This window comes from Mus musculus, chromosome 17 (genome assembly GCF_000001635.26).
Source record: "Mus musculus strain C57BL/6J chromosome 17, GRCm38.p6 C57BL/6J".
Taxonomy (NCBI): Eukaryota; Metazoa; Chordata; class Mammalia; order Rodentia; family Muridae; genus Mus; species Mus musculus.
The window spans coordinates 74400392-74425688 of NC_000083.6; the positions used below are offsets into that span (position 1 = coordinate 74400392).

The 25297-nt window shown below is 44.3% G+C and overlaps 1 protein-coding gene across 3 annotated transcripts in view; it reads left to right on the forward strand.

Moving 5' to 3' along the window:
- Slc30a6 (solute carrier family 30 (zinc transporter), member 6) overlaps nucleotides 1-23838 on the forward strand; it is a 28652-nt gene extending 4814 nt beyond the window's left edge. The window contains exons 2-14 of one of the 3 annotated variants that reach the window (XM_017317374.1): nucleotides 1521-1607; nucleotides 3613-3697; nucleotides 5294-5336; nucleotides 6830-6895; nucleotides 8455-8535; nucleotides 8962-8997; nucleotides 9943-10037; nucleotides 11883-11931; nucleotides 12216-12335; nucleotides 15229-15331; nucleotides 18229-18276; nucleotides 19141-19209; nucleotides 22602-22668. In XM_017317374.1, the coding sequence (XP_017172863.1) occupies nucleotides 1521-1607; nucleotides 3613-3697; nucleotides 5294-5336; nucleotides 6830-6895; nucleotides 8455-8535; nucleotides 8962-8997; nucleotides 9943-10037; nucleotides 11883-11931; nucleotides 12216-12335; nucleotides 15229-15331; nucleotides 18229-18276; nucleotides 19141-19209; nucleotides 22602-22625 (906 nt within the window). In that variant the 3' untranslated portion in view covers nucleotides 22626-22668. Of the gene's footprint in view, nucleotides 1-1520; nucleotides 1608-3612; nucleotides 3698-5293; nucleotides 5337-6814; nucleotides 6896-8454; nucleotides 8536-8961; nucleotides 8998-9942; nucleotides 10038-11882; nucleotides 11932-12215; nucleotides 12336-15228; nucleotides 15332-18228; nucleotides 18277-19140; nucleotides 19210-22601 lie in introns of all 3 variants that reach the window. The other 2 variants (NM_001252478.1, NM_144798.6) reach the window with 2 other exon arrangements.
- Nucleotides 23839-25297: the final 1459 nt, after the last annotated feature.

A 25297-nucleotide genomic window follows, 5' to 3' on the forward strand; every position in this document is an offset into this window, starting at 1 on the left:
GCTTCCCCAGGTCCGGGAGTAATGGTGTGTGCACCAGCACACCTGACTCAAGGAGCACGAGTAGGCGACAGGGTAAAGCTCTCATCATGTGTATCCACTGAACTGTGTTTAAAAGGACATTGCCACACAAATACGTTTGTAGTTTGACTACTTGTCCACAGTCCCTCTCTGCCTTCTGTGTTCTCACCTTTCCCGGGTCCTGGCACCCTTCGCTTTCCTAGATAGCTTGATCAAGCAGCCCATTTAGGGGTGAAAACACCCCATGTATCTTTTCTTGCCTTCCTTTGCTTTATTGTGGGAGTGGTTTTGCCATGCACCGAAGGCCAACAGTTCTCAACCTGTGGGTCGGGACCTTTGGGGGGGGGGGTGTCACACGACCCTTTCACAGGGGTGGCATCAGATACCCTGCATAGCAGATATTTACATTAAAATTCAGAACAGCAGCAAACTTAGAGTTATGAAGTAGCAACAAAATAATTTTCTGGCTGGGGAGGGTCACCACAGCATGAGGAACTGTGTAAGGATGCACAGCATTAGGAAGGCTGAGAACCCAGGGCCGGGGTTCTTCAGCAGCTTCAGTATTTGACTCAAAGTTCAGTGAAGTAGAAACACAGGATGGTTGTTACGGTGACTGTGCCTTGACCGTTCAAGAAAGTATTTCACTAAAACCAAACTATTTTTTTTTCTTTTTTTAAAGATTTATTTATTGTTATATGTAAGTACATTGTAGCTGTCTTCAGACACACCAGAAGAGGACGTCAGATCTCATTACAGATGGTTGTGAGCCACCATGTGGTTGCTGGGATTTGAACTCGGGACCTTCGGAAGAGCAGTTGGCGCTCTTACCCACTGAGCCATCTCTCCAGCCCCAAAACCAAACTATTTAAGTGGGCCTCTCAGCAGTCAAATTATGACATGTTACTCTTTGACGATCAGGAAAGAACTTTTGCCCTCCTTCAAATTAATTGCTTTTGGAATAACAAAATTTTCTCTTGAAACATAGCTATAATATTTTATTTTGGAAACCTGGCCCAGAAAACTTCATAAGAGCATAGTGTATTTTCAGTGCAAGGAAAGGTATGTCTTTATGAGTGTAAACAGAAGCTACTAATAATCACACTGGCCCTGCACTGTTGTAGGTTACAGTGATCATGGCGATTCCCCCAGATTCTTTGCCTAAATGCCTAAAAGAGAGCATAGCGGGGTTTACCGGTATAGTTACTTAGCTTTGTTAAGTAAAATATAATATTTTGGGAGGGAGGGGATCCAGAGCTAAAAATGCCTACATCTGACTTCCTAATTATCTGTTGGCTAGCTTTGAGATGTTGAACATCTTATCAAAAATGACTTGCTTCTCATATGGCTATTTGCCTATTAAATCAGTAAGTGCCTTTAACTTGTGTAGGGTACTTGCTGTGTGGAACCCTTGATAAGGTAGTTGTTGGTACTCTCAAATCGCAAGAGCATTAAAGATTATTAGATATTTAAGGCTGATTTGTATTTTTATGTTTGTCTTAAAGGGGACGATTCATCTCTTTCGAAAGCCACAGAGATCTTTTTTTGGAAAGTTACTACAGGAATTTAGACTTGTCGCAGCTGACCGGAGGGTAAGTCCTTCTTCAACCTTGGCTTGAGTTATTGCAAAGCCACCTTATACACTGAGCTGAGGATCGAGGGGCTGGAGATGTGACTCTGGTTAAGAGCAGGAGATGCCCTTGCTGAGGACACACCTTCAGTTCCCAACACCCACACAGAAGCTCACATCTGTCTGGAACTCAGGCCAGAGGATCTGGTGCTCTTTCTGGCCTCCGCAAGCACCAGCTACACTAGGCGCAGGCAAAGTAAAAACAAGTCATCACTTTCTATCTTTAAGTACTTTGTGCCCCTTCCTTCTGGAAAGTTCTTAACCCTCTTTACGTTCTCAGTCACCCTTCCCTGTCCCTGTCCCTGAGCTACTGAGTCTAACCAAGGAAATCCAACCCTGCTGACTTATCTCACTGTCAATTGATGACAAGCCACGGGCGCTCCTCTTGTTCAAGTTCTATAGTTCATTCAGTTTCCCACATTTCTAGATTTCTAGATGATGTGTGTGTGTGTGTGTGTGTGTGTGTGTGTGTGTGTGTGTGTGAACTACAGTACATATGTGGAGGTCAGAGCACAACTTGGGAATTGGTTCTCTTCCCACCATGTGAGTTCCAGCTCCTTCCCTCTGCTCTGTGAAGTGTGAGCCCCTTCCCTGTAGGAGTGCTATCTGCTCTCCTGGTTTTCATTACACTGTGTGTTGGTGACTGTGTATTTAAGTCTCAAGCCCTAACCCCTCCCACCTCTGCTTCCTTTATGGAATTTGGCCTCCTCCACGTCTCATGGATGACTAATAGGCATTTCAGTCATAGTATGGTCAAGGCTGAACCTTGATCTTCGGTCACTTGCGTATTAACTAGATACTTTTCCAGATGGTCAAGTCTGAAAAATTGTAAATCTTTTCCATTCTGGTTTAGTCCCTTGATCCTCACATGAGTGTGCTCAACAAACACGCTGACTATCTTTAATGCAGTCGTGCAAAGCCTTACCTTTAGCGCTCCCTCCTACCACTTTCAAGCCCCACAGGAACCCGAATGATCTTTGCTTTCTGTAGGCAGGGAGGGGTTGAGAGAAACTCTCACCACATAGCTTAGGCTAGCCTCAGACTTACTGTGTAGCCCTTGCTGGCCTTCAGCTGCCATCCTCTTATCTCTGCATCCTAAGTGTTGGCATCACGGGCGTACCCCACCATGCCCAGGAAAATGTAAGGCAGGCCCCAGCTAATGTTTCCTGGCATTCGGGACGTCTCGTGCTACTGCTCAGACTCCCTCTCTTCCACTCTTCTCTGCTGTCCTTACCAGGGGCTTTGTCACTTGGGGCCCTAGCTCTCTGGCTACTGTTTTCTTTCCAATTATTCTCATGCTAGAGTCTGTGGCCTTTCACATTGCTACGAGTCTTTTCTGATGAGCCAGTCTGAAAAGAACCCTCTCCAAACCACCTTCTGTCATTGTTTCCTTAGCCACTCCCCAGGGTCTCTCTGTGTAGCCTTAACTGTCTTTGGAACTCACTGTGGAGACCAGGATGGCCTCGAACTCACAGAGATCCGCTTGCTTCTGCCTCCTAAGTGCTGGGATCAAAGGCGTGCGCCACCACTGCCCGGCTCCTTGACCCACTTTTTATTTGCTTCCTAGTACTTGTTACCATTAACCTAAATACTTGTTTACTGTCAGTCTGCCTACATGGTAAGTCCATGTTTTGTTCTCCGCTTTATTCTCAGGCCTAAATAAAGCCTGGCATTGATACTCATTGAGTAAATAGCTTTGTTCAGAGAGTTGTTTTAAAATGTACATCCTTTAAAATGGTTGGGTTGTTTCTGACAGGGTTTGCTATGCTGCCTCGGCTACCACAAGTGACCCTCCTGCTTGACTGAGGGAACTCGATTGATGATGATTTGGTTAGATGTAGAAAACGTGCCACAGTTTTTAGAAGGAGTCGCATTTGTCTGCTGTGTGTCTATTATATTATCGGTGTGGATGAGGCAGGCGATCTCTGTCAACACTGTCTGAATGAGCATGGTTTTCCCTCCCGCAGTCCTGGAAGATCCTTCTGTTCGGTGCAATCAACGTGCTGTGCACTGGCTTCCTGCTCATGTGGTGCAGCTCCACCAACAGCATCGGTATGTTGCCCTGTGGTTGCTCTCAGGCCAGCTTCACCTTTGATTTTGATTTAAATAAAGATGTATGTGCTGGCTAACTTTATGTCAGCTTGACACGAGCTGTAGTCATCCGAGAGGAGGGAAGCTCAATTAAGAAAATGCCTCCAGCCGGCGGTGGTGGTGCATGCCTTTAATCCCTGCGCTTGGGAGGTAGAGGCAGGTGGATTTCTGAGTTCGAGGCCAGCCTGGTCTACAGAGTGAGTTCCAGGACAGCCAGGGCTATACAGAGAAACCTTATCTCAGAAAACAAAACAAGAACAAAAACAAAAAAACAAAAGAAAATGCCTCCATAGAACTGGGCCATAGGCAAGCCAGTAGGCTATTTTCTCAATTAGGAATCAGTGGGAGAGGGCGCAGCCCACTGTGGATGGCGCCACCATGGCCTGGTGGCCCTGGGATGAGTTCTTTTCTTTCACCATGTGGGTTCCCGGAATCCTCAGGATGTCAGACGTAGTAGTAAGTACCCCTACCCACTGCTGCTGGCCTCCTCTTGAAAATACTTTTTTGAGAGGCTGGAGAGATGGCTCAGAGACTAAGAGCACTGGATGCTCTTCCAGAGGTCCTAAGTTCGATTCCCAGCAACCACATGGTGGCTCACAACCATCTGTAATGGGATCCAGTGCCCTCTTCTGGCCTGCAGGCACAGTACTTTCTGAGGCAGGTATAGTTGTGTACACCTTTGATCCCAAACAAACCAGAAAAAGAGAAATATTATTTAAATCATTTAAGCTACACACATTCCAGAAAAGCACATAATATATATAAAGGAAAGGGAGGCAGAGAGAGACAGATTTCTGAATTGGATGCCAGCCTGGTCTACATAAAGAGTTCAGAGAAACCCTATCTCAAAAACAAAACAAAACAAACAAACAAACAAAAAAAACCAAACCAGAAAGAAAGAAAGAAAGAAAAAAGACGGAAGTCAGGCAAGCAGGCAGACAGGTAGGCAGGCAAGCTATGAGGTAGGTTGAATAAGCCATAATAACAACCCAGTACTCAGCCCCTCCATGGCCTATACATCAGCTCCTGGCTCCAGGTTTCTGCCCTGCCTTCCTTCAGTAGACTGCGACTTAGGATGTGTAAGCCTAGTAAACCCCTTCCTTCCCAAGCTGCTTTTGGTCGTGGTGTTTTATCACAGCAATAGTAACCCTAAGACAGGGGCTGGAGAGATGGCTCAGTGGTTAAGAGCTCTGACTGCTATTCTAGAGGTCCTGAGTTCAAATCCCCAGCAACCACATGGTGGCTCACAACCACCTGTAATGGGATCTGATGCTCTCCTCTGGTGTGTGTCTGAAGATCAGTTACACTGACCTCATATAAATAAAATAAATAAATCTTTTTTTTAAAAATGCTTATCAGTCTCACAGAAGACCTGAGTTCAATTCTCAGCACCTCTGTCAGTCATCTGTAGCTGTTTCCAGACGATCAACACCCTCTCTCAGGCTCCTGCGTGTACATATTGCTTATACACTCACTCGGGCCACACATGCATACTTACAAGTAATGATAGAGGCTGGGTTAGGCAGGGTTCTAATGAGTCTTTCTGCTCTTTTGCAGCATTAACTGCCTATACTTACCTCACCATCTTTGATCTCTTTAGGTAAGTTCTTTTAAATATCCTTTAAATTCTGAAGACACTAAGCAAAGATTTCTTGTCCTGAATCTGTTAAGCTTCCTTTACTTAAAGGAAAGTAATTATTGAAATTAGTAAATGTATCCTATAAAAGCCTTTAATCCCAGAGGTCAGGAGTCAAGAGGCAGGAGGATCTCTAAGTTCCAGGCCAGCCTTGTCTACAGAGCGAGTTACAGGACAGCCAGGGCTACACAGGGAAACCCTGTCTCAAAAGAACAAAAAAGAAAGAAAAATCATAGAACTAGACAACACAAGTGGCAAGAGCCACTGGTCTAACAGCAGAAAGGCGGGTGAATATCCAGGCACGTCCTGGGGATGCACGCACGCTGACGGACGCTGCAGAGTGACTCTGAAGGGTGAAAGTAAGTGGTGTCGTATACTGAAAATCACAGAGAAGGAGCGAGAGCGCTGGCTTGGTAGTTGAGGCCCAGCACTCCCTTCAGAGTTGTGACCCAGTTGGGGTCCAGCACCATGCTAGGTGATTTACACTGGGGTTTTAACGCCAGCTTCAGCAGCCTTGGCAGCCTCTGGCCTCCTTGGTCATCTGTGCTTGCGTACACATGTCCGTACACATTAGTAATCAGAAAAGAAAGGAAGTCACACAAAGGCAATCCTCCCGAATTTATCTGTCCTTGTCAAGCTCATTATAGTGTTTACTGTAGCAGTCTCTGTTATCCGTGGTTTCACCAACTGCAGTCTGAAAATCAAGGGCAAGGATTCCAGAAATAAACAATTTTATTCCTAAGTTTTAAGTCGCATGCCTTCCTGCGCAGGGTAATGAACGCTGGCACTGTCCTGACTCAGTGGACAGCCCGGAGCATGAGTTGACACGTTGTCCAGTTTACACACACTGTAGACTTGTCTGTTAGTCGTGTAACACCTGTCTTATGTTATCAGGTTGATAGTCATTGACCCATGATACTGCTCAAGTAGCACAGGGACACAATGCCACATCAGTTCCTCCTGACTGGCTGTATGTCAGCTGACACGAGCTAGAGTCATTTGGAAAGAGGGCCTCTCAGTGGAGAAGATGCCTCCATAGGATTTGCCTATAGGCGGGTCTTTAGTGCATTTTCCTACCTAGTGAATGATGAGGGTACAATGTGGCTGGGGCCACCCCAAGCAGGTGAGCAGGCAAGCCATGGAGAATAAGCCAGTAAGCAGCACTCCACCTGGCCTCTGCATCAGCTCCTGCCTCCAGGTTCCTGGCCCGCTTGAGTTCTGCCCTGACTCCTCAGTGATAACACGGTGACCTGAGGGCTGTAAGCTGAGCTTAGCTCAGAGAAATCCCCAGCTAGCACCTAAGTCAGACGACTCGAAGCCACCTGTACTCTCATCAGTTCCAGAAGATCCAGCACTCACACACACCAGTCAAAAGAAACCCTTATTTTAAAAACTACTTTATTAGTCTCTGCATGTATTTCTGGCTCTACTTTCTAATGCAGTTTGTTTTTCTTTAGTTTAATAACATGTTTAATAAGCTACTGGGTAATGATGAGGAAACCTAGCCCTGTCTATTCATTTGGGTAAGTTCAAATTATTTTATTTTCTGCTAAATGACTGCTATTAAAATAATAATGATAAGAGGGCTGGCTGTAGTATTTCTGGAAAATAAAAATAAAATAAATGCCACCTGCTTAGTGGCATGGTTATTAAGTAGTGAATGTATATTGAAATGTCTTCTAGCTGGGCAGTGGTGGCACACACCTTTAATCCTTGGAGGTCAGCCTGGTCTACAGAGACAGTTCCAGGACAGCCAGGGCTGCATGCAGACAAACACTGTCTTGAAAAACCAAAAATAAGTAAATAGAAATTTCTGGGGCTGGTGAGATGGCTCAGTGGGTAAGAGCACCCGGCTGCTCTTCTGAAGGTCCGAAGTTCAAATCCCAGCAACCACATGGTGGCTCACAACCACCCTTAATGAGATCTGACTCCCTCTTCTGGAGTGTCTGAAGACAGCTACAGTGTACTTACATATAATAAACAAACAAATAAATAAATATTTAAGAAATAAATTTCTAAAAACTGAGTCTAGAAATGATAGATTGTAAAAACAGCAATTATGTTAAAATATTCATGTTCATTTGTTTCATATTTTATGAATGTATACTAAGAAAAATTGATTACAGTAAGTTTTTTAAAAATATTTTTAAAATGCTGTTTAGTCATAGAAAGTATGAAGGTTTTTAACAAGTGAATTTTATAAGTGTTATGATATATTTCCATATTTTGCATTGATGGAGATAAATTTCTGTAGTAAGACTTTGGATTTAGTAATGAGCTAACAAAACCTTAAAGCTTCTGTATGTAGTTATAGAAATCACTGTGTTGAAAGCTGTACATTTTATATTAGAGGAGACTCTAATGATGTGTTAGAAAACATGAACTCGTTCCAGATTCAAGAAAGCAATTTTTAAAAAGATTTATTTACTTATTATATGTAAGTACACTGTAGCTGTCTTCAGATACTCCAGTAGAGGGGGTCAAATCTCATTATGGATGGTTGTGAACCATCATGTGGTTGTGGTGATTTGAACTCAGGACCTTCAGAAGATCAGTCAGTGCTCTTAACCGTTGAGTCATCTCTCCAGGCCAAGAAAGCAATTTTAAATGAGAATTGTACTTCAATCAAGAAACTTCGGGGGTGTGAGGAACAGTTAAAACAGGGTCACTATATAGACCAGCCTCCCCCCAGCCTCCCCCCCAGCCTCCCCCAGCCTCCCCCAGCCTTCCCCAGCCTCCCCCCAGCCTCCTGCCAGCCTTCCCCCAGCCTCCCCCCAGCCTCCCCCAGCCTCCCTCAGCCTCCCCCCAGCCTCCCTCAGCCTCCCCTCAGCCTCCCCCAGCCTTCCCCAGCCTCCCCCAGCCTTCTCTCAGCCTCCCCACAGCCTCCCCACAGCCTCCCCAGCCTCCCCACAGCCTCCCCCCAGCCTCCCCCCAGCCTTCCCTCAGCCTCCCCCCAGCCTTCCCTCAGCCTCCCCCCAGCCAGGCGCGAGTCCCACAATGAGTGAGGGAATGTATGCATGTTCTAGGAAGCCTGGTTTATTAATTGAAGAATTTTGGTTCCTAACTAATAATCTGATTTCAGGTTTGAAAGATTAGAAGTCCTGGCTGTATTTGCTTCTACTGTCTTGGCACAATTGGGAGCCCTCTTTATACTAAAAGAAAGGTACATTTTTGTCTGTATTATGATCAGTCTCACCCATGACACTTGGAAATATGACAGAATCCAGTGAGACATAGTGGTTTGAGTAGTATGCAGATTACCAGGGACAGTGTTCAAGCTCTGCTAGTATAATTTCTTCCTTTGGTAAAACTAACTCCAGTCATAGGTGAATCTGAATGGAAGAGGCTCAGCCTGGCATGTGTTTAAACTTCCTTACCAAGCCATTGAAATGGGAGTGGGGGGGGGCTTGGTAGAGAAATGTCGACATTGCATACTGAGAATAACTTGTTAGTCTCCTGGCCTCATCACCACTAATAGATTTAAGAACTTTAGGGTAGATTAATTATATATTTATAGTAACTGTAAGTAATGCATGTTTATAGTTTTATAACTTATGTAACTAATTTGATGTATTTTTCTTTCTTCTAGTGCAGAACGCTTTTTGGAGCAGCCCGAGATACACACGTAAGATGGGTTATTTATTTATTTCTTGTAGCTCTGGGATCTGTCTAATCTCAGAGCATCATGCATGCTAGGGAAATAGTCTACTGCTGACACTTATCCCCAGCCAAAGATTTTATTGGGGGAGGGGGGAATTCTGTTAATTTTGATTCCAATTTCTAGTTGCTCCATTATTTTTTGTTGTTGTTGTTGTTTTTTTGTTTTTGTTTTTCAAGACAGGGTTTCTCTGTGTAGCCCTGGCTGTCCTGGTACTCACTTTGTAGACCAGGCTGGCCTCGAACTCAGAAATCCACCTGCCTTTGCCTCCCAAGTGCTGGGATTAAAGGCGTGGGCCCCCACGCCCGGCCAGTTGCTCCATTATTACTTTGTTCAGCATCAGAGGTGAGAGTACAGCCCTGTATCTTATCACTGGCCTCTCAGGAAGAGAGCCTCCAAATCCTGGGACTCCCTCTCGTCTTTGACAGTTCCCAGACTCTGGGCTTTGTAGTGGCACAGAAAGGATTTTGTATCTTCAGAGGTCAGCACACTCATCAGCTCCCTCTGGTGTTTGTCACTTCATATTTAACCCCCAAATCTCTGCTTGCTGCCTTTAGAAAAGAATGCACTTAACTCCCACTGCTTAGCAACTCCGCAGGCCTTACCTGTTAATTCAGGCTCATCTGACTTATCCAGGATGTTGGCACAACTTCCATTAACATTTGTATAAACCCACAGCAGTAAAATGATTCATGAGAAAACACTGTTGATGGTAAGAGACCAGTCTAGACCTGTGTAAAATGGAGCGGCAGCATGCAAGACATGAGCTAGGTAACTAGAAAACAAGCTGGACTCTGTTGGGCCGACTTAAAGTGGATCGCTCTTCCCTTCTTTCCCTCATTCTCTCCACATATGAAATTACAGACTGGAATTATCAAGAAAACATTGAAGGGGATGTTTTGCTCTTTCTAGGGGAAGATTGTTAGTTGGTACTTTTGTGGCCCTTTCTTTCAACCTGTTCACGATGCTTTCTATTCGGAATAAGCCTTTTGCTTACGTCTCTGAAGGTATGTTATGTTTTTTTATTTGCTCATTTTAGTTTACAGTTAATTAAAAAACATTTTTATAAAAACTGGTGGTTTCTTTTTTCATAAACTTGTAAATCTGTGAGAAATATGTTTAGCAGAGAAGGAAGAGCTAGCCCAAAGGTTCTCAAGTGTTTGTTTGTTTGTTTGTTTGTTTGTTTTCTGAGACAAGGTTTCTCTTTGTAGCCTTGACTTTCTTTTCTTTTTTCTTTTTTCTTTTTTTTTAATTAATTTATTTATTATATGTAAGTACACTGAAGCTCTCTTCAGACACCCCAGAAAAGAGTCTCAGATCTCATTATGGATGGTTGTGAGCCACCATGTGGTTGTTGGGATTTGAACTCAGGACCTTTGGAAGAGAAGTCAGTGTTCTTATTCACTGAGCCATCTCTCCAGCCCTAGCCTTGACTATCTTGGAACTCACTCTGTAGACCAGGCTGGTTTTGAGCTTAGAGATCACCTGCCTCTGCCTCCTGAGTGCTGGAGTTAAAGATGTGCCTCCCTCCCCACCCTGCAAGCTAGCTACTGAAGTCTATGTGGAAGATTGTACAGATTATCATCTCGGTAGTAAACACTGAAAAGAATATATAAAAGCCAGTGCGCTGGCTTTGAACTAGGTGATATATGAACAACTACAGGTTTATCTAGGCATGGCGGCACATGCCTACAGTCCCAGAACATGAGAAGCTGAGGCAAGAGGATTGTAGTTCCAAGCCACTTTGTGCTACACAGTGGCACAGGCCAGCCACGGCTGCTTACTGAGACCCTGCCTCCAACAAAACAAATGAAAGGCGTCTCTTTTAGGCAGTTTCTCAACTTTGCCCGTATAAACTGCTGATGCTCTTCAGAGCCTTTAATGTTTGCAATCTCATTAACCGGCAAAGGATTTAGCTATTAACTCATGGGGACGTGAGTGGGTACGCAGAGCTGCCTCGACACAGGACACAGATAGATGATGTTCTGTAGGCCTCTGGACTCGAGCAGCACAGCAGACAGTGGAGAGAGCTTTCTGAGGTACTCACTCGTATCCCAGCAGTCCCACAGGTATCAGGAAGACAAAACTCTGCATCAGTCAGAAGTTCAGAGTGACAGGTGTTTACTCATCTCCCCATAGTCGCCGAAGCAAAGACTTTATTATCCTCATTTTACCCCAAGGCGTTCGGAGGTTAAGTCATTTGCCAAAGGCCACTCTCCTGGTCACAGGCTGAGCTGGAACTTGCAGGTAGATATTCTGGTGTCACTGCCTTCTCCTTAGTGCCGTGCCAGTGTTTTATAGAGAGCTTGCCGATCTCATTACAACATGGTCTTGTTATAGAATGAGTGTCAGTGATGGCGCACGCCTTTAATCCCAGCACTTGGGAGGCAGAGGCAGGTGGATTTCTGAGGCCAGCCTGGTCTACAAAGTGAGTTCCAGGACAGCCAGGGCTACACAGAGAAACCCTGCCTCGAAAAAACCAAAACCAAAACAAAAAAGAATATAGATTTGCAAGGAGAGCTGTACTGTGTGGCATAAAGGTCAGAGAACAACCTGAGTCAGTCCTTTTCTTCCACCACTTAGAGGCATCTTGCATCCCTGAAATGTGACATTAAAAGCACCGTAATGTGTAAGGTACTCACTCCTTCCAGTCAGCTATGCATCAAAGGTGAAACTGCTTCAGACTTAGTCCTTGTCATGAAAAAGGTTAAAGCTGGAGATTTGAGGAGAAAGTTTGCCCTTTGCCGTATTACATGGTCACTGCCGAACTTATTTTTAAAATGAAAGAATTTGTGTTTCCAGTGATGGTTTTATTTTTCTATATAGATAATTTAAGTATTTTCTCCTTAAAGCTGCTAGTACGAGCTGGCTTCAGGAGCACGTGGCAGACCTTAGCCGCAGGTAAGATGCGCTGCAGTTTGCTGGCTTGTGTAATTTAACGAGTCTCTCTGAGAAGAGTCTCCACCATGGGGGCTTAGATCTGCAGCTGGAGTCTTTGCACGAGCTGCTCAGGTCAGTTCTCGGTCTCTCTGGGCTTGTTAACTGATGCCAGAGGAATTCTGCACAGTGGCCAAGCTTTGTCCCCGAGTCCTCCTTGCTCTCTGAGGAGTACAGTGCCCCTCACCTGCAGTATGCTTTCACTGATGTCACGGGGATACTAATGAACTCTTTTTGGTCTTCCGCAGCTTGTGTGGCCTTATCCCAGGACTCAGCAGTATCTTCCTGCCCCGCATGAATCCGTTTGTTCTGATTGATCTTGCTGGGGCGTTTGCTCTGTGTATAACATACATGCTGATTGAGATTAAGTGAGTATATTGTATTGCTGTCAGATGTGTTTTGATTCCTGGGACCTGACTTTAAGGGCATCGACAATATGGTTTGGGGGTGGGGGTGGGGGTTCAGGCTTCTATCATGTTTTGCTTATGACTCATATAACCAGGTCAGGTCTTAGCCTCAACTGTTTCCACCTGAAAGTTAGGGGAATTAGCTCAGTATTTCTCACCACAACTTACAGTGAAGACAAGAAAATTTCTAATTCCTGCTGCTGGCTGGACAAGTGAGGCAGAAGGCAGTGGAAACTGCTCTTCTGGGAGAGGGGAAGGGAGGGGAGGCCAGAAGCAACTTAAAAAAAGAAAACTAAAGCTTTTTAAAATACATATTATAGCTGCTTTTAGACCAGCGTTTTACAACTGAATTCTTTGGCTAACTTACCCTTTAAACAGTGATGTGTAGTATAACGGCTTCTTCGTTATTATTGTTCTTTTTTACCTATCTCTCCTGAAAAGTCACAGGCAATTGTGTTCTTGTTTACTGCCTCTGAGAAGACTCCCAGATGTTTCTTTCTAACCAGATCTATGTTGAGTTCCAAGGCAGTGCATCCTTTCTTTATTAATATTAATTTGTGTGTGGTGCCCGCAGCTGTGTGTCAGTCAGGACAGCTCTGGGAAGGCCGTGCTTGCTCACCTTCCAGCTTGTAGAAACAGGATCTCTCACGTATGCAGCATGCTCCAGGCTTGCTAGCCCTGGGCTCCTGGTGAGAGACCCTCCATCTCCCTGTGGGAATCCCGGGACACAGTGCAGATGTGGGCCACCACATCCAGCCTGTCACGTGATTCTGTCACGTGAGTGACAACCTGTCACATGATCCTGTCACGTGATCCAGACAGGTCATTAGGCATGAGGCAAGTGTTCAAACTCACGAAGTATCTCCCTGGCCCACTTTTTAAATTGCTTTTTATTTTAACCATTTTACAGCATATAGTGTGGTGACCTTAAGTAAGTTCACAGTTCATCTGTGTTGTATATATCTCTGTTTCCTTCCTCTTTGAGGTTAAATCCCACATTTTATTTACCCACTCACCTGCCAGAGAACATCTGGATTGATTCCACCTTTTGGCTGCTGACTAGTGTCACTGTGAGCTGAAGTATATCCCTGCTTAGTCCCTGCTTCTGTATCTTGGTGATGTCTACTGCAAGGTAGACTGGCTGTGTAGCATGTGGGTTTGCAGAGGCCCCGGTGCTTTCCTTAGTGCCTGCTCTATGTTCCTCTGTGCTCAGTCTTCCCCAAACCAAAGTCAAACCTGAGGATACTCAGGCTTTTCTTAGCATGTATTGTCTCCCTTTTGACATTTTGCTGCCCTGGATAAAGCCATCACCTTCATCACTGTCACCAAAATAGTCTCCTGGTGTGTTCTCTTTCTCATCATCTCTGGTCCTTTCCACATTACTGCTTCTGTCACCATCATCTTTCCGAATCAACAGTAGGAGTAGGGTTTCCGAGTCTCAAATCCACTTGTAAAACATTGAGGATGTTTAGCTTGGGGTCCTGTGCAGTCAGACCTCTGCAGACCTTACCAGCATCACCTGTCTGGACCCAGGGTCCACTCGTGTATCATGCATTTCAGCTCCTTACCCCCTACTGCTTCCCTGTCTGCAGTATCCTCCTCCCACCATTCACTCAGCTCAAAGCTCAACTCTTTTTTTTTTTTTTTAATTTTATGTGTAAGAATGTTTTGTCTGCACGCATGTCTGTTCACGATGTATGTGCCTAGTGCCCTTGAAAGCCAGAACAGGGCATTGGATGTCCTGGGCATGCAAGTGCACAGTTGTGAGCCACCATGTGGGTGCCAGGACTGGAACCCGGGTCTTCTGGAAAAGCTGCAGTGGCTTTCAGCCGCTGAGTCACCTTTCCAGCTCTAGCTTTTCTGACTTCCCCACTCCTTGGTAGCTTCATTACACTCTGTCTGTCAGTAATGTCCTCTAGAGACTTGTACTTGATCATTGCTGTTACTTTATTAGGTTTCCACAAGGAGGTCTCAGGTAGCCCAGGGCAACCTGGAACATGTCACTTAGCCAAGATTGACCTTTCACCCTGGATCTTTCCCACTTTGACTGCTGTGTGGCATGCCCAGTGTGCAGAGAGTGCCTCTCTGTGGTTTCCTTGCATGGCAGACGCTGTGTCTTCCTGTTTCTCTTCCAAGCACAGTGGGAAGTAAAAGACTCATCTGTAGCAGTTAGCACTGTGGTCTGCCTTGTAAGGAGAGCTGCAGAGTTGATGTAGTTGATGGAGCCCTTCAGCTACAATGTCACCAAATCATATTCCTGGGAAACTTTGAAATATTTGTTGGTTTTGCTTTTTTTTGAGACAAGGTTTCTCTGTGTAGCCCTGGCTGTCCTGGAACTCGCTCTATAGTCCAGGCTGACCTTGAACTCAGAAATCTGCTTGCCTCTGCCTGCTGACTGCTGGGGTTAAAAGTGTGTGCTGCCACCACCGGGCTACTTCTGAAGTTTTTAATGCAAGAATTACTGAGTGCAAAATGGCTGGAAACACAGAAAGTGCTTTGTCTCCTGTCAGGTTATCAGTTGAAGTCTCTGCGTTAAGTCTGCCGTCTTTCTGGTGTCAGGTACAGGAAGAGTCGAGGAAGGCTCATCTGTCTTATCACCTCTCCTCACACTCCTCTGATTATTATTTTTCCACTAAAGCTTGACAGGAAAGAGTTCTAAAAGCTGACTCTGGAGTGCCGACGTTCCCCCTGCCCCAGCCCCCTACACACACACACACACACACACACACACACACACACACCAGGTGCTCTCTTGACAGTAGCAGCTGTTGTTTTCTAGAGTTGTTTTTGATAATTTTTGGCAGAGTGTTAAGTTGTAAGTTGACATTTAAGATTGTGAACTGTTTCCTTGCAGTAACTACTTTGCCGTGGACACTGCGTCAGCCATTGCCATTGCCCTGATGACGTTTGGCACCATGTACCCCATGAGTGTGTACAGTGGGAAAGTGCTCCTCCAGGTGAGGCTCTTGTGATCACCGAGTCTGCTGGTCTAACGTGAGCCGGGTTTCCGTCCCAGCATGCTGTGTCTTCCAGCAGATAAAGCGCGCCCTTAGCAGTGAAGTCAGACAGTGTTCTCTGAGCTCACTTAGCAGAAATGGGTTGGAATTTTATTGCCATGTGATAATTTAGGCTTATACTCGTATATGTTCCTGTTACATGCAATCATAAATTTATATTTGTTTGTTCTAGTCATGTTTTAAATGGAAATAATGCTATGTAACTTTTTTTTGGATATTTCATTTCTTTGGGTAAATACGCTCTGGTCTGTTTTCTATTGCTTTTTCCCCTGTCATTGATCATCGTAGTGACAATAAGGGTATTAAAGTAATATAAACAGGGTTTCCAGAATTAGGTGCGTGTACATCCTGCTCTTAGTAATAAAGACAAGGTAATCCTTTTTGTTTTGTTTTGTTTTGTTTTGTTTTTCGAGACAGGGTTTCTCTGTCTCTGTGTAACCTTGGCTGTCCTGGAACTCACTCTGTAGACCAGGCTGGCCTCAAACCCAGAAACCTGCCTGCCTCTGCCTCCCAAGTGCTGGGATTAAAGGCGTACGCCACCACCGCCCAGCCTGACAACATAGTCCTTATGTAGTACTATACACTAAATGAAATGTTGCTTTTCTATTTCTTATATACTTTTTGTTTAATTTGTTGGTTGGTTCTTTTTTACTTCATTTTATTTATTTTTTTATTTCACTTTCTTTATTCATTTATTTATCTTTTTTCTTTTTGAGACAGTGTTTCACTGTGTAGTCCAGGCTGGCCTCTTCTCTCCCACAATGGTGCTAGCATTAAAACTGTAAGCCCCCTTGCCCGGCCTGCTATTTTATTATATGTGTGTGTGCTTGAGTGTCTGTATGTGTGCCTTGTGCAGGGAGAGTTCTCGGGTGTCAGGAGAGAACTCAGATATCCTGGAACTGGAATTATAGACAGTTGTGAGTCTCTGTGTGGATGCTGGGTACCAAACTCTGCTCCTCTACAGAGGCAGTAAGCATTCTTTTTTTGTTGTTGGCTTTCGATTTTTTTTTGAGACATGCTTTCATCATTGCCTTCACTGTCCTGGAATTCACTGTGTGGATCAGGCTGGCCTCGAAGTCACAGAATTCCTCCTAAAGGTGTGTCTCACCACCACAGAAAGCACATGCTTAACCGCTGAGCCATCCGTCCCTCAGCCCTGTGCTGGTTGGATCCGTTGGTCTTTGTGGATTCTAGAGAAATGGAGCAGCTTCTCTGTGGGTGTGATGTACTCCTCCCTGGGAGCCCCTCCCGCTCTCGCTGGCTTTCTCCTTAATGTGTTTTTGTTCCTGACAGAAACCACCTAGGAAAGCTAAAAGCACACAAGTGAGTTCTCTGGAGATGACCCACCCACTGTTTTACATAACCTGCTTTGGGTGAGCGCTAAGAATGCAAGGTCCCTAGAGACTTCATGCCAGGATGGCTTCTTGCTGCTGATGTGCCTTTCCTGTCACTATTACATAGCCTAGTGATTCCTGGATGTCAGCCCACCCTATTTATTGGGCAAATTTCACGCAGATCAACATGCATATGAACTTTCATGAATTAATGCTATTTAGATGAATTAATGACTTTATGGAATTCCTGATTTGATTCAAATAATTTTAGGAAAAAAATTTAAGGAGATAGTTTTAGTTGTTTTGCCAGAAAGATGTAATAAAGTTAGAATCCAGAAGAGAATATGTGCCCTCCTTAGAATAGTAAGCAAAGGTTGCATACTTTTGGGATACGATGACCCTTCATAATTACACAAAGAAGAGAAATTGTCTTGGGATAAATTTGTAATCAAGAAAAAACAGTCATTCTAGGTCAGGTCCAAGGATGAGGCTGTACAGGTGTGCACTATGATAAAGCCAGGCCATGGGAAACTGATTCTTTGGACTTAAAATGAGCTTACAGAATGAACCACTGCTTTGAACTTACTATCAATGTCCTTCCATAACTCCTCCTTTGTGTGACATTTTATCTATGAGATAATTGTCTAAAGAGCTTTTGTCTAAGAAGGTATAAAAAGGCCAGAACAAATAAGGTGGCAGCTTGGGGGGCTCTGCCCGGTCCATCCAAATGTATATATGTGTATGTCTGTTTGTCTATGTGTATGTATGTACACACATGTGTAGTTATATGTGTTATATATGTGTATGTATGTACACACATGTGTAGTTATATGTGTTATATATGTGTATGTATATACACACATGTGTAGTTATATGTGTATGTATGCGAGTATGCATGAACACTTGTGGAATTAATGAAACATGTAGTTGGGCCTGGCCAAAGTGTATGTGTGTGTGTCTGTCTGTGCGTATTGTCTGTGTAAATTATTTTCTTTCTTTTCTGTCTGGTTTTTAAAGAATACACCAGTTCCAAGCCTCTCTCCTGGCCAGAGAGAGGTCCTTGAGCCAGAAAGAAAAGAGCCCTAGCAACTAAACTTTTTCTTTCCCTTCTTCATCCCCTGTTGCTGCCAGCAGGAGTTTATTACCAGAAACCAGCAGCATCCCGCCACGGAATAGTCAGAAACCAGCACTTATTAGCACAAAATAGTAAGATCGAGTTGCAAGGTCAGAGATCATCAGTCTTTGACCTTCGTCTGAAGCTGAGACCCACCTCCTGCCATTCATTCTAAAGGCCAGGGCAGGCTCCTGGCATGCTCAAAAACAAAAACAAACAAAATGTGTGTGGGCCATTAGTGATGTAATTAGGCCAGTGAGACCTCTGTCTGTCAAAAGCCAAGGCTGGTTTGACATCCATTTGTGGGTGTTAGGGGGACATCAGAACCATTATTGCAAAGTTCGTTCCTCTCTAGGCTGTTCATGTTTTATTTTATTTTATTTTTTTAGACAACACCACCTCATGTTATCGGTCAGTTGGACAAACTGATTAGAGAGGTAAGTTGAAATAGTAAATATGTTATCTTTCATAATTATGTTAGAGAAACAAAAGGGTGGGTATGTATAATATATTAACTGTAGAATTTTCTTCTAGGAGAGGTTGTGTGTGTTATACTAATAGTAGAAGCTATAACATAAGGACAAAAATAGAAAAATTTAAGAAACTGCTCAGCTTAAGAAGACAAATTGACTTGAAGTAAATGTAGAAGATAATGGTCAGAAGGCATCATATTAACTGAATAAATGATCTTTCTCATTCTTTGACTAAAGCCAAAAGTCCAAGCCTACATGCTAATCTACCCAGATTCTCAGTTTGTAGGTTATTTTCTTTGGGTAGAAGTCCATCCACTAATGAAGAAAGATCATTGGTTTGGGCGTTGACACTGCTCTTGGTTGTCAGTATTCGAAAGGCTACTTTTTCTAACACAGCTGTCTGTGTGTCTCAAGCTGAGTCCTGGTCCTGAGCATGTCTTTGTTGTGACTGTCGTCATGGCCCTGGAATTTATCCAGTGGCCTTACATTCAAGCAGAGGCTTGTTACGGGAGGATCCAGGGAAAGAAACAACCAATTCTCGAGTGCGCTCCCATGCACACCTTAAAAAAGAAACCTGGGATTGTCATAAATATGTCTACCTTGTTCAAAAACAAAACCATAAAACGTAAAGCGCTGAGCTTCTGCTCCTGACCCAGGCTCAGGACTAAATAAACAGGATTCATCTTAGAAGTCTGATAGCCAGTGCCTGCCTGCCCTTGTCAGGGCTTAGCCATGTCATTTCTAGGCTGACAGCAGGCCTGTAATGTGACTGGACTGCAATGTTCTGTCTAATGCAGGTAACTGATAAAGTGTTCTATGTCTAATTAGGTGTCTACCTTGGATGGGGTGCTAGAAGTCCGAAATGAACACTTTTGGACCCTTGGATTTGGCTCATTGGTATGTCTTCTGCAAGTTAGTTTAGTATGATTTAAACATGGTTTTTAAAACTTAAATAACGTTTTGTTAAATTTTTCATGGTGGGGGAGCACTTGCTCTTGCAGAGGACCCAGCACCTACGTGGTGGCTCACAACCGTCTATTAAGCCTGGTCCCAGGGGAACCTCCACAGGCAGTAGACACACCGTGCACAGGCACACATGCTGGCAAAGCACTCATATACACAATAGTAAGATAAAGCCAAAAAGGGTGTTTTAAATGTTGGGGAGAGAGAAGGTCCAGTGGCCAAGAGCACTGGCTGCCCTTCCAGAAGACCTGGACCCCATTCCCAGCGTCCACATGGTGGCTCACCTCTCTGCCGGCCTCCCCGGGCCCTGGCACGCACATGCCGCACAGACGTACATGCAGGCAAGACACTCATGCACACAAAGTTAAAATAAGTCAATCTTTACATTTTTTTTCATGGATGCTTTGATTTTCCTTTATGCTTAATGGCATCTAGTTGGTTTTTTCTTCTTTTCTCCTTTTTTTATTTAACCTCAAAATCCACTGGGTATTTTGTTGTTGTTGTTGTTGTTGTTGTTGTTGTTGTTGTTGTTGTTGTTGTAGGTATGGAAATTGAATCTAGGACCTCTCGCCTCATAGTTTTCCCTGTCATCAAACACTCCCTTACTACAGTACATTTTTGTTTGTTTTACTTCTGAGACCGCGTCCCGTTCTGCAGATGAGGCTGTTCTTGAGGCCACCCTCGCAGCCAGGTCAGGCTTGCACTACAAGCCTCCTGAACACCGAGACTCTAGAGTGCCCCATCACCTTGGCTTACACGTCCTTTTGGTCTTGTTTGTCTGTTTGTTTCTGTGTTTGTTTTTAAGACAGGTCCCTCTATGTAGCTGTGGTTGTCCTGGAACTCTGTGTCGACCAGGCTGGCCTCAAATTCACAGAGATCCACCTGCCTCTACTCCTGAATGCTGGGATTTAAAGCCGGGTCTGTTACTTATTTTTATGCCTTTCTGAACTGTGAACTGAAAAGTGGTTGTACATATGAACTAAGTGCATACATACTTAGACCAGACGTATAAACAAACCCTTGAGGTTCTAATGAAGAGGTGTTGTCTTTCTCCTGACCCTGGTCTTGTGGACCTACCCCACCCCCCCACCCCACCCTTTGTCTCTGCTGTGCTGTTTGGATTCTCTTCCCAGTTCTTACTGTGGGCCTTTGTCCTAGAAAGGAGCTGGGACTGACAGGGCTCAGGCTCCTGCAGAGCTGCAGATCTCATTGCAGTCCCGGTGTGCACTCCCATCATGAAGAGTGCCAGAGCCCTTCAGCTGCCTTTCTCAGATTGCCTGTCTCAGTTTCCATACAGGAGTTGTCACTTAACTACTTTGGGGTTTTTAGGTCAGTCAGTGTCTCCAAGTCTTCCTTGTGTTTCCTCTTGCACAGCTCTGATACCTTACAGGTCTTACCGCTCATGCTTGCAATTTCATAGGTGCTGTAGCACTTAGATTTTTAACACCTGTTCATGAGGTTTCACTTTTACTGTCATAGTGTCTCAGTGTTTGTGGAAACATTTGGGCATTTCAAAAACTGCTGCTGTAAATGTATGTATGTATGTATGTATGTGTATTATATATGATTGTATGTAGTTTGTATATATGTATGATTGTATGTATGTATGTTTGTATATGTGTATGTATGTATGCATGTTTGTATGTATGTATGCATGTGTTGTGGTACTGGGAATCACACTCAAGGCACCGTATGTGATAGACAAGTACTCTACCACCAAGCCACACCGCTCGACTCCCCAGTATATATTTTAACAACTCTAGAATTTTAGGTAAATAGCCTCACACTCCTCCGTCAGTCTGCCGTGCTCATCTTAGGTTGTTTTCCAGTTTACCTGTTTACATAGGCTGCAGTGAGCAACTTTGTGAAATGATTTTCTTAAATACCCATGATTATTAAGATTCCCAACACACAAGAGGCAAGGGGATGTGGAAGTCTATGAGTTCAAAGCCAGCCTGGTCTCCATAGCAAGTTCCAGGCCAAACCGAGGCTACATAGTAAGACCTTGTCTCAAAAACCAAATGAACAATTGGTTTTTTTATAAATGAGTTTTGTGAAGTACAGAATAATCAAGTGTTTATGGCTTTTAATGTACATTATCAAACTGCCTTGCAGAATGGCTATACCAATTAACAGTTACCAGCAGTGCACTTTCATGTGTATGTATGCATTGTGTGTGTGTGTGTGTGTGTGTGTGTGTGTGTGTGTGTGTGTGTGGATGGATGGGTGAGTAGAGGCCTGAGATGTCAGGTATCTTTCTTTCTTTTTTTTTTCTTTTTTTTCTTGTGCAGTCCTGGCTGTCCTGGAACTCACTCTGTAGACCAGGCTGGCCTCGAACTCAGAAATCCACCCGCCTCTGCCTCCTGAGTGCTGGGATTAAAGGCATGTGCCACCACTGCCTGGCTGTCAGGTATCTTTTTTATCACTTGCTAAGTAACATATTGAGATTGGGTCTCTCAGTTGAACCCAGGCTGGTCTCAAATTCACTGAGCTCCTTCTGCCTCTGCCTCTGCCTCTCTGCCTCTCTGCCTCTCTGCCTCTCTGCCTCTGCCTCTGCCTCTGCCTCTGCCTCTGCCTCTGCCTCTGCCTCTGCCCCTCTGCCCCTCTGCCTCTTTGTGCCTCTGCCTCTCTCTACCTCTGCCTCTGCCTCTCTGCCTCCCTCTCTCTGCCTCTCCCTCTCTGTTTCCCCCTCTCTGCCTCCCCTGCCTCTGCCCCCCTGCCCCCTGCCTCCTGCCTCTGTCTCTCAGTTCTGGTAGTAAAGACGTGCACCGCCACACACTGCCTCTTTTTCTGCATTTTGAAATTCTATTTAATTATGAGATCTGGCTCGGACACAGTTGTCTTCTCAAATCTTCAGCAGCTGTAATGAAATCCTAGCTTTCTGCACTTTCATGTTCTGCCGTCCCCAGGGCTGGTATCTCAGGTGTGCATGACTGTAGGGGATCAAACCCAGGGTCTCTCATGCATTCAACTGAACTGCATCTCTAGTCCATCTTTTCAAGGGTCACAAATCATTTCACTAACATTTTACATTGGTAAGCACCAGTAGTGAATAGCAAGATGCTAAGTTTTTTTATCTTAAAATACCAAGTACCAATCAAATTATAAATAAAACAGAATTCTTGGTATTATAATTCTAAGAAGTCTTTTAATGGGGTGGAGGTGGCACACACCATTAATACCAAGCACTTGGGAGGCAGACAGATATCTGTGAATGGGATGCCAACCTGGTCTACAGAACAAGTTCCAGGACAGCCAGGGCTACACAGAGAAACTCTTTGTCTCTAAATAAATAAATAAATAATGCTAATAATAATTCTAAGCAGTCTTTTGTGGTTTTCCTGTTGTAGGCTGGGTCAGTGCATGTACGGATCCGACGAGATGCGAACGAACAAATGGTCCTTGCTCATGTGAGCAACAGGCTGTGCACGCTGGTGTCCACGCTGACTGTTCAGATCTTCAAGGACGACTGGATTCGGCCTGCCTTATCCTCTGGGCCTGTTGCGCCCAACGTCCTAAACTTCTCAGACCATCACGTAATCCCAATGCCTTTATTAAAGAACGTGGATGAGAGGACCCCCGTCACGTCAACCCCAGCCAAGCCCAGCAGCCCACCTCCGGAGTTTTCATTTAATACGCCTGGGAAAAACGTGAGCCCGGTTATTCTTCTGAACACACAGACAAGGCCATATAGTTTGGGTCTTAATCGCGGACACACACCATACAGCAGCGTGTTCAGCCAAGGACTCGCATTTCCAGGAGTTGGAGCAGGCCAGGGATTGAGGCCCACCTTCCCACATATACCAAGTAGATATGGAATCAACAGGATGGGGCAGCCAAGACCCTGACAGACTCTAACTTATTGTGATGGGGAATAGCGACTTCTTGCCTTCCAATGTATTTAGTAATCCAACTTGCATTGACTGTTCAACCACTTACATGTCAGATTATTCCAGGCTTGTTCATATTTCATAAAACCTATAAACTATATTTTTGTAAAATGTTCTTGTGGCAGTGAGGTCTTTGGAAATGTCATGGGCATTAGGTAGGCCTCCTTCAAAAAGTTTGGATATGAGCTGCTTTGTAGCAGCCTATGATGTGATAGTCTGGCCTCCAGCAGTAAAGCCATGTGCTGAGTGGATCTGCATCTTACCAAAAATTCATAATTCCTTCAGTAGAATTTATAAACATACTTCATGTATGGTGCCCAACTAAGTAAATGAAACTTAGGTGTCCATTTGAAAAGTAAATTCTCTTTTATAGCTTTTTAAAGCTTAATTGCTACATTTTTTGAGGCCCTCCCAAATCATTTGTTAAATAAAAAGTAACAGTTTCTATTGGAAGTTGTGAGGTATATTCTACTATGTAGCACAATTTAATTATTACTGATCTTTTGAAACAGGTTTTGCTGCATAGATCAGGCTGGCTTCAAACCCATAATCCTTCTGCCTCAGTCTCCCACATGCCAGGATTTAGGTTTTGAGCCACCATAGAAGTATGTCCTAAAATTTTAAGTAACAGGTTTTGAATAAAGAGTGTTTGGCTTTTTTTTTTTTCCCATTTACAATCGTAGTATATTTGTATACTGCAGTCAAACACTGAGAATAGAGGACGACTGTTTATGAATGTGGTCCATGGTTCCCAGTGTTTTATTTTGATTATAAATATGAGACCTTTGGTGAATGGAATGAGGTTTAAAACTCCAGTGCTCTGGGTGACATTAGGTCAGCTGGCCAGTGGCCTCCGAGAGCCATGCTCTTGGCGTTGAATGAGTAAGTTCATCAGGTATGTAGGGAGCCAACAACGTAAAGGAGTAAACAGCGAGAGAACGCCAGCATCACCGAATGGGAACTCAGAACATCCGACAGAAACCTACCAGGGAAGCCCCTTTAAGGCAGCCAGTTGGCGAGCCTGTAGCGTCCTGGACAGAGCAGAGTGTCCCTTCTAAGGAGGTTTCCAAGGAAAAGAACAAATAGCAACAGAGATGAAGTCATCTATTCAGAGGCTCACAGTGTCCTGCAGAGACCAACTGGGGAAGGTAAGGTGGCCCGCAAGCTCCCGACTGGGCTTTTTCTACAGATGAGCGTCCTGTGCCTGAGCACACAGCTCCAGTCTCATCTGGGCCCTTTCCTATCACTAGGGAAACCATAGCAACCTCTCTTGGCTATGGCTCCCCTTCTGGCTGCTCTCCAGGACACTTTTCACTCTTGTGCTGCTGCTGTTCTCTGATCTCCCTGTCCCTGTTAGAGGGGCAGCCCATCCCCAGAAAGAGAGCCCTGGAGGATGCTTTGAGAGAAACCCATTTGGGTGTGAACTGGGAGTGGGGGCAACCCTGTTTCCTCAGCAGTTTCTGAGTGACCTTAAACACCATATGGCGGTAGAGTGACAGAACATACATTACATAAACACAATCAGAGTTTTATTTGGGGTTCATTTTATTTAATAAACTAGTTTTAGGTTGTTTTTTTTTTTTCATTTTATGAGCGGAACAGATCAAATATATATTTTATTGTAGAACTGGAAATTTAGTCAAGATATTTTCAACAGACTCCATGACTGGACTAGGCAAAAGGCTCTTATTGCAATCCTTGAGTACTTGTATATCAATAGTTTGGTAGTCATGGACACAGAAGTCATTTATCTTTCCTGAGCGCTCTCATTTGTACAGTTAGGAAGGGGAAGGGATGAGTTGACTTGCAAATTATTAGCTGAAATTTTATAATTAAACCTGCATAATATATGTCCAATTGCTAAGTAGATTCTGTACCCAGAAATTTTTTTAACATGACCACAACATACCCACAGTTTTTTTATAACATGACCACAACATACAGAGAAGTGCTACGCACAGCAGTGCCCTGAGGAGCCCTGAGAAGACAAGGCTAGCTGCAGGCTAACTCCATTTTACCTGTTTTACCCCTGGCTCTCCCAGACTCTTTGGATTTTTACATCCTTAGACAACAGAGATTTTGTTTGTTGTTGTTAGACTTTATGTGAGGGGTAATTATTTTGGAAGGTGAGA